The sequence below is a fragment of the Micromesistius poutassou genome, assembly GCF_964030765.1.
Source record: "Micromesistius poutassou genome assembly, chromosome: 4".
NCBI lineage: Eukaryota > Metazoa > Chordata > Actinopteri > Gadiformes > Gadidae > Micromesistius > Micromesistius poutassou.
This window is the reverse complement of record NC_140274.1, coordinates 11,674,189-11,683,970: the sequence shown is the minus strand read 5'-3', so window position 1 is coordinate 11,683,970 and position 9,782 is coordinate 11,674,189. Positions and strand designations below refer to the sequence as shown.

Here is a 9,782-nt window from a genome sequence, read left to right as displayed (position 1 = left end):
GTACATATGAATAATATCAAACATAATCACAACAAAATATAACCATTTCTTAGAATGATGAGAATGCGATGATTGGTAGCTGTCTGTCTGTCTGTCTGCCTGCATGTCTGCCTACCTGACAACACCTGACAGTCTGTCTGTCCTTAGTCTATCTGACTCCATCGCCCTTTACCTAGTGACAGAAGAAAACGTGTTAAAAGTGAAAAGCATCAAGTGAGGCGAGAGTTACCCTAACAAAACGTTCCTATCCCCTAACCCTTGCCATGTCTGTTGTTTTACTCCTCTACCTGCAGTGTGGAGTGTGGAGCTGGGAGGACTAGACCATGGACTCTGAGTGCAGCCTGCCCGGTCAGCTGGCCAGCGTGGAGCGCAGCACAGTTTTCCTCCAGCAGGAACATGTCACCCTGCTACAGGGTCTCCACCTGGAGGTCCTGGCCCTGCAGAAACGATGCACAGGTGAGCCTATACTAGTGTGTGTGTGTGTGTGTGTGTGTGTGTGTGTGTGTGTGTGTGTGTGTGTGCGTGTGTGTGTGTGTGTGTGTGTGTGTGTGTGTGTGTGTGTGTGTGTGTTTGGAGAGCACTTATAATCAGGCTATACATGTACAGCCATTTTGGTGTAACATGTGTGTAGTGTACAATACTGTGACTCACCTAAGGCTATGATGTCATGCCTTGATTCCTGTAGGCCTAGGTCTTATTTCCTCTACGTGGCCTTGTGAACTGCCTCTCCATTTAATCAAGCCATGAGGAGGGGTTCTGCTGATGCTGTGCATTACAGATACACACCAGAGACCAGCTATGGATAGTCACATAAACATACCCATCCATCATGCAGAACTCCTCTATGTTTGAGCCATAGGGATCCATTCAATTAGATTAGACCTTTAACTACACTGTGTGGTGTGTTTGTTTGTGTGAGGTGAGCATATTATTAATTAAGCCTTATCTTAGTTCCAGCCTTAATGAAGAAGCAATATAGGCCTATGTGTCGAATCAGATGGACAAAAAAACAAAACAAATTAATGCAGATTCCAACAATCCCACCATAACATCAGAGCTTGTTTTTCACCATTAAGGAGTTTGCTTCTTAATCACATGGGTAGTTTCTTTCTTAGAGGGAATGAGTGAATGTTTTCTATGTCCTTGAGCCTTTCTAGAATTAACCAGATTCCTGGATTAAGTAGCTTGCAGTCATGTATCAGGGTCCAAGTGCAATGGCTTGTTTTAATTGAAGATGTAGGTTTCTGCATGCGCACACAGAAGCTCACATATATGCATAGAGAAATAGTCTCTTATGCTGCCTTAAATGTATGTACCTTTTTCTGTATATTGTATTGGATGTAATGGAGCATGGTTGAGGCATCACTGGTAGTCACTGACACTTCAGATCAGGCAGATCTCTCCATCACTCCATAGCTGTTGGCATTTTGCCTGGGGGACTTCATGAGCTGTTACGACTGACAGATCAGGATCCCATTTGAATCATGTATTTGAATGGATTATGAAGGTAACCGGGCGAGGGATTGGAAGGGTCGGGCTGATTATTATGTTGGTTTGACAGTTTGCAGATGAAATGTGAGATTGCTGTCGGTAGTCAGCTGGAAAAACCTCAGTAGAAAGTGGAACTGGAGAAATGACATCTTTGCTACAAATTCACTCCCCTGAACTGTTACTGCTGTTCAAGCGGAAATTTCCTATAATGGATTCTTGGATTGCACTGCTAACATTAAACAGGCCAATTTTTTTTCTTACTTATTCTCACTATTTTGTGTCTCTCTGCTGGTGTCATCTGTGTGGGTGGGGGTTCGCTGTGCTAGCAGAAGGAAGAGGTGTGGCAGAGTGTCAATCAGAGGATGAAAGTGTAGCTAGCGATTAGGGCTGCACCTATTTTTATGTTCAAATGGCTTTTTCTCCTTTGTGATTTTAACTTCATCATGAATCATTCATATGCACACTCCTATATTATTGGTCACTTTGAAAAATCTTGAAGGAAGATGAAAGGAATTATGATCATTTTCATCTTTCCTTTCCAGAATGACATAATGCAGAGATCTACTATAAGAGACTACTATCATTCATTACTTTTAATGTATCATTACTTATGTATTAGTAGTAGGCTATTGTACCAGAGCTAAAAGCTGATCTGAACGAGCCTACGTAGGTATCTTGTCTGCAGCCCCAGACTAGTCACCACAAACATAACAGAGACACAGGCCCAGCAAATATTGAGGCATGAGTTAAGTCATTCTAAATTATTGTTTGTTAACCTGGTTAACATATAAAATATTTAACTTAAAAATATCTTCCCCGGAGAAACAACAAGTAACCGTCTTTAGCCTGTTTCAAATGTATAATCCTTGAATCATGAGCGCTGTCAGAATTGTCTGTTAAAAGTATCTTATTCTAACCCAACATCATATTTACTGTGTTCAACTGCATTTTTTTCAATTGCACATGGTGCAATTGGTTGACTTGGTTTACTGTGAAATTAAAAAATACATCATGTGTTACGTTATCGTGCTTACATTTGTAATCCATATCAGTCCAGGACTGAAGTCTTAAGGTACAGTACATCTGAGAGTATATCATTACATCCCCACACTGGCGCCAAACAAATCTATTGAATATGTATTCCTCCAATAACGAGCCATAGTCAGCCATGATATATATAGGTCATTGCAATCCGATCATATAGGATCAAGTGTTTCATCCTCTGCAGCAGTCTTTACAGCATACTTCTCTTATTCTCTGTCCTTCTGTTGTCAGAGCTGGCCTGTGAGCTGAGTATGAAGTCTCCAGGTAAAAACCAAATAGGTAAGTGAAGCACTGTAACTGTCGCTGCTCTTCCCAACCCTATTCCTCTTGCTGTACTCTCCGCCCTCTTCCCTGCAGAGCAGCATGAGGTCTGAGCAACATTGTTTATGCAGCACTCTCCACATGACCTCTCTTTCGCCACTTAAAGCCTCACAACATTCATCAGTCTTTCATACACAACCACTGCATCCATAGCTCGCCTCCTCCTCCTCTGCCTTTTCCTTCACTCTTCCTCCCCTCCCCCCCGGAGGGACACTCTCATCCCTTTCTACTCCACCATCTTTCTTTCACGTAATTTAGACAAGGGACATGTGCTCACATCACATTTAATAGATCGTATTCAAGGAAAGCAGATGAGTACCATTTTGTTACACGGCAGATCCAGTGCAAGGTGGGAGATAAAGCCCAGCTGCCGCTCATAGGAGCCATTAGTGCTCCTGATCGTTTACACACACACACACACACACACACACACACACACACACACACACACACACCGCACACACACACACACACACACACACACACACACACACACACACACACACACTCAAACTCATACAGACACAACCCACACACCAGGCTGGCACATTGATTTATTCTGTTCTGTTTTTCCTGCTCTCCTCCTCCTCGTGGGCCCAGAGGGGGTGTTGGATTACAGGCCCGTTGCTCCAACAGCAGCAGTAGACAGAGACAGACAGAGAGAGAACAACAGGAAGGTGGAGTCAAAGCACTGGATGAACAGTTGGACAGGAAGGAGAATGGAGGGGGGATGCAATGGGCTGCAGACATGTGGGGAACGAGTGAGAGAGAGAGAGAAAGAGAGAGATTTAGGGACAGAAAGAGAGAGAGAGATACATTCAGAGACAAGGAGGTAGACAGCCTGACACAGATGCAGAAAGAGATATTCTAGAACTACTTATTTGAGATAAGATGTATCTGGTTTAAGCCATGAGCTCATACAGGGTGGGGTGGCGCCGTAAGACCCGATGATGCAGATTCAACCCCACTTAGCGGCTGCAGGCGCCGTCCTGAAAGACACGCAGAGCAGGGATTAGAAAAGAGAGCAAAAATGGTGGAGCAAGAGGATGTTTTAGGAAAGGGAAGTCAGAGGAGGACGTGAGACCCAGGATTTGAAAAAGAAAGAAAAGAGAGATAGAGACGGAGTCGGAAGAGCTCCTTTTTCCTGTTGATTTGGAAAGTGGGCTGGGCTTTGCTGTACGTCTTCTTTATTGCCACTATTGATCTATGAATTAGGGTTGTGTGTTTTAAGTGGATATGGATTTCACTAGCCTAGTCCCCCTGCCGCCGTCTCAGACCACCCCAGAACTTTTTATTTTATTTTTTATTTATCCTTTATTTTACCAGGGAAGTCCTTTGAGAACAAGTCTCTTTTTCGAAGGAGCCCTGGCCAAGAAGGCCACCATAAAAGTTGCACATAAAACAGACATACAATAAAATACAATGAACATCACAATGAATAAATAAATAAAAACAGTACATGTCAGACCTAGCAGGAACAGGTGCCAACAGGTGCCAATTGCCTCCAGACCCTTCACTAGCACCTTAAATTGCCCAAAGGAGAACTGAACCCGTCTGTGTCCATCCAGGCATCTCTTTCCCAGTCACAATGACCTATTTCTGGGTGGTTGATCCACCAAATGCTTCCCAGTGGGTGTAATCTGCCTTTTCCCTTGGCTGAGCTGTAGCTTGACAACTCTTCGCCTTCTCTGAGGAGTGCACTGCACTTATAATGTGCTGTGGCAATAAATAAAAAAACTGTGTCAGCTAAATACGGATACTATGTAATGGCTCTGGAACAGATGGCTTATGTCCGAGAAGAGGAGTAATCAGCACTTCTAGTGTGATTGGTTCTTTCTCAGTAAAAATCTGTTGTTGTGTTTTACAGTGTTTCCTCAACAAACCTATGCCTTTGGCGAGGGTATGGTGATGTGTATGTGTTATCAAAATGTATATTATTTGCAACACTGTTTCATGTCATAGTTTGCCATCTTTTGAGTCTGGTTTTATGATTCTCTGCCAGTCAGCCTCCCCATAACAATTTTGATTCAATGAGTCTTATTGCAACAGAGGATATCTTTGTGTTTGTAGTTTTATTGTTTTCGGTTTTACCCTTCTGTGATGATCAATGCCCTTTTCATGAACCATATAAATACCTGTTTTGCTTCAAGGCCTCTCAATTGATTCATTAAGGTTTGAATCTGTTGCTTGGCCATAATATCCTACGGCATGATTTCCCTTTTTGCTATCAAGTACACACACAGATGTTCCTTCCCCTGTGCTCAATAAGTCGGCACATATATGTGATCAGATAAAATTTACAAAAAACGAATGAAACCATTTCTGTTGCACTCACCTCAGTGCACACTAGTACCCCCATGGTCTGTCACATCACAATCTGAGCCGGTAGCACCTTGGGAAACAGAGATGTGGCGATAGAGCCTTGCATGCAGAGAGAAGAGCGACTCTTCCAACTTGATGTGCTTGGCCTGCTGCCTCTGTTTAACCACACTAAAGGCCATATATTATTTTCTTGTTTGCTCCTGAATTATGCGCAATAGGCTTTTATAGCAAAATTGCTGATTTACAAAATGGTTGGGCTTGGACTGGACTGAATACACAGCAAGGCTTCTATCCAAGATCTCATTTTAATATCATCTGGGCCATCTGGGCTAAGCCCATATTAGGTATTTGGGCCTTAGGTATTAGACATGGAAGATAGATATGCTCTTTGAAGGACTGCTTTGATGCGTATGCATCTGTGTGTGTGTGCGTCTGTGTGTGTGTGTGGGTGTGTGTGTGTGTACTTGGCAGAATTGCAGGAAGAAGTGGAGCTCCTAGAAGCCCGATGTCGGGCGGCGGAGGTTGGTGTGGCCGAGAAGCAGTGCACCCTGGGAGATCTGCGTCAGGAGGTGGGCCTCAAGGGGGCGGTGGTGGGCACCCTGAGAGCCAACCTCAAGGAGAAGGAGAGACACTTCCTGGAGGAGCTGAAGCGGCGCAGCCACCGCTCCACCATGCTGAACACGGAGCTGCAGAAGCAGACGGAGGCGGCGGCGTACCTCTCCTTTCAGCTGCACGCCGCACGCCAGAAGCTGCACCACCAGCGCATGCAGGTGCACGGCCAGCGGCAGCAGAGCCTGGCCCGGGGTCAGGGCGCCCACGGCAGCGGTGGCGGTGGAGGGATGGGAGGACACTCTCGCTCCAGCTCCCCGCAGTGTCCCTCGCTGGTGTGCGCTACATCCCCGGTGGTGAAGCCCAAGCGTAGGAGCGTAGCCAGGCCGTTCCCGGGGCAGGTCAGGTTGGAGCGGGCCAGAGAGTGTGTTCCCAGGGAGATGATAACAGGCCCGGCGGAACCGATGGCCATGCCGGATCCGGCCCTGTTCCTTCACCCCCGTCGGCACCGGGTCCGCCCCAGACGCTCCCCGGCTCAGAGACCGGGGAGGGCGGAGGTGGAGGAGGGCGGAGGAGAAGGGCTGGTGGAGCCCCACGATGAGGAGCTCAGAATGTCTGCATCGCTAGCGCCCCCTGCTGCTCAGGCAAAGGCAGAACAGCAGCTGATGTAACCGACGTTGTGAAATGTGATCACAAACCATTTCTGACATTATCAGCTTTTTTTCAGACTGTTAACGCTATTGATTATTATTCTGCATCTTGACCGAAATTCATTCACAGACCTGTGTCATGGGTTCTTGAAAATATTAAACCTCCATTGCCGTATTGGGCCACTTTTCTATTAGAAGTTAATGATATTTGCTCATACTAAACTAGGTTTGGATGAAGTTAATGAATTAGTAAGAAAGTCGATAGAAGTATGTGTTAAACACCAGGTACAACTTTGTATGCCACTGGGCCTTATTTTTGGTCAGCACTTTTTTAGTAGTGTTATACATGATCTTAAAAGGCCATTTGGGTAAATGAAGCACCTTCTCGTGTGGCTCACATTCAGCTGTGTCGTTTCAAGAGGCACCACACCATAAATCAATCTTCCAGACAAAACAAACATGGGCGTAGCCACTGGCTTCTGGGCACAGCTAAGAACATCAAGTGTCTGCACATCCGTGGCTGTCTTTGCTGTGAAACCTTTTTTGACATTTAGATATCTGGTCTTTGAAATAATGTTCTAAATAACTTTCTTTTTGCTTGTAATGGTGCAAGTTGGGTGACTGGATGGTCGGTTGGTAATACAAGGGTTTCCTTGTAGGATATCATCTCTGACTGTGAATTGAGGTGGAACAAATGGAAGATCTTCTCGTATTAACCAAAACCAATTGGGTTCAACCTTGTTTGATTTAGTTATGTTTACAGTCGATGATTCAAAATGTTAATCATTTAGTCTTCCACTGGTGATATGATACAGTGTAGGTATATACTGTGTGTTTTTTTTAACTGTTTTTCCCCCGATATTCAATAATAAACCAGAGTGAAGGCTAGATACACCTCAGGTGACATAACTATACAAACCTTGTTTCTTCTAGAGGCAGGGCCCTAAAGTGACGTACATATTGGAGTAACTTAAATTCAATTCAATTCAATTTTATTTGTATAGCCCTTAATCACCATTACAGTCTCAAAGGGCTTAACTGGCCCTAAGTATTTATGACACCCCCCTGACCCAAGCAACGGCTGCGATTCTATAGTGGATCCATTGGGTCTCACTTCTTTGACCAGAGATGATGCTCAACTTCTACCACAGACTGTATTTGTTGAAATCTTTTATCTCAAGAATAATGGATCATAACAAATTGACTTTTTAGGATCTTCATTTCAAAAGGGTGCTTTTAGTTAAAGCATGGTATTATGGTCATTTTACACTACATTTGGTTTATTTATTGGTGGATGTAATCCGACTAGTAAACAGTCTAAAATGTAAACAATCAGATATGATTCATGAAAAGTTTTTCCAATTTGATTGAATGAAAAATTTAATCAACAAATATGTTTCCATGATTAGATTAGAAGCAATTTTCTGAGTATTTATATTTTGTAGTTTATATTAATCGATGCACAACATGATTAACGGAAGCCAGCCTAATATGGCACACGAACTGTGTAGACAGTGAATCTGGTCTGGCTTTGCTAGGCTACAACATGATCACATCGTTGACTATGTTTTAAAACAAATGTAGCATTATACCATTATATCTTTTATGATTATTGAGAAGGAGTATACTGTGCTAGGTCATCTTGCCTGAGACTTTTCCAATATCTTTGGTCAAAAAAGTGAACCATGGCTCAGAAACTGTTTTTGTAGGACTCTATGAAAATGATTCCATTCTATAATGTCCCACCTGAAGTGAGTGACACCTGTGAGAAGACAACAAAAACATAGTAAAATCCTGATTATGAGTGAGCCAAAATTTAAATACATATACCAAGAGTTAGCATCTGTAACCTAAGACCTGAGCCAACTTATTAAGGCAAAATTTAGCTGTCGATAGCTTCTAAGATTGCTCTTTTTAGTATCTGAGACGTCAGTTATGATATATTTTTGTCCTTCAGAAATGTCATCTTATATTGTGTATTTAGATATTACCAATAGGTTAATATTATTAAGCTGCCAGGTTTTATGGACATTTTAAGGTGAAAAGTGTTAGAATTATATTTATATTCTCTAATTAATTAACTTATTTTTCGGTACTTTCCTCATTTGCCTGGAATTATTAACTTGACTACTTTACGCTGTTACAGTTTCTGCTCATTTATAAGAGGCATATGAAAAGGTTAAGTCAAGTATGCTTCGTTAAGAGAAGCATCAAGCTTATTGATATGCTGAAGGCACTGAACGAAAAATATCTGGTCTTCTGCACAAGTTCAAGTGTTTTTTTGAAGATTCACTTGTACTGAAAAGCCATTTTGCATGAATGTGCACTATTTCTCCTCCAGATTTGGAGAACAATAACAAGAATACAAAGCTCTGTTCATTGTTGCCCATAGTTCATTCAGCTTTTCCTCAAAGTCATTTACAACCGACTGTTGAACTTCAAAATATAGTACACCACTCAGCCAAATAAAGGCAATCAGTTGACCACGTGCATCCTTCCACCTTTTTATAAAACAGTAATAGCATTATATCTCATTCATATCTATAATTCAGCACCATTCATCTTGAACAACAATCAGAACTTCATTATCTTTTAGCAGGCTTGCATTATGCGCATATTGACTCAGACTCTTGGCCTGTACGTTGAGCCAAAGAGGGTGACCAGAAAAAAAGAAGTGTGATCACGGCGGAAGGATTTGATGCCTTAATAAAGATGTCTTATTTTTCCTGTTTGCAATAGAGAACGTCCTTTTGATTTCATATTTGAATGTCAGAGAGAGCATAGTAGGCTACTATATCGGACATCAGAAGAGCAGCGCAGGGAGGGGATTAGCTATTGATGTTCAGCAGGATTGTCTTCCATCTTAAGCTGCTTATCCCAAAAGTGATTTAAGCATTATCATTTGTTGTAGAATCAATTTCTAACATTGTTTGTCAGTAGAAGCCTGTCTCTATAATCCTTTCCTGGATGAGACCACTACATATTGTTAATCAATTTCCTTTTTCTTTTTGTAACTATAAAGTGTTTTATTTACTGTGTTATTTTGGTCCAAGCAATAGTGCTGTGTGGCACCTTCTGGTTTTTGGTATATGTTTGCACACAATTATAATTCTAGATTGTTATATGTTTTGTAATGATTTTGTTTGAGTATTTTATTGACCTTGATTACCGCTTATACTGTGTTAACCTCCTATAGCGAACTATACTGTACACATAATTTGAATAAAACTGAATTGTATAGACTGTTGTCTGATTTTTATTGAGAATAACAGCTGTTGGATGAGTTAGAATGATATGGGTTTGAATGATTAATACGTTGTTATTATTATACAAAAATAACAACTATTTAAATCTTTGTCAGACTGAATAAGGTCTATGTTTCAGGAATGTTTTCAATATTGACAT

The 9,782-nt window shown here is 42.1% G+C and overlaps 1 protein-coding gene across 1 annotated transcript; it reads left to right on the top strand.

Moving 5' to 3' along the window:
* Window positions 1–323: 323 nt before the first annotated feature.
* ccdc92ba (coiled-coil domain containing 92Ba) lies at window positions 324–6,398 on the top strand (the record flags this gene model as incomplete). Its single annotated transcript, XM_084467537.1, has 3 exons — window positions 324–456; window positions 2,767–2,814; window positions 5,650–6,398. The coding sequence occupies 3 exons, from the start codon at window positions 324–326 to the stop codon at window positions 6,396–6,398; spliced, it is 930 nt and encodes a 309-aa protein (XP_084323663.1).
* Between the last annotated feature and the right edge of the window lie 3,384 nt (window positions 6,399–9,782).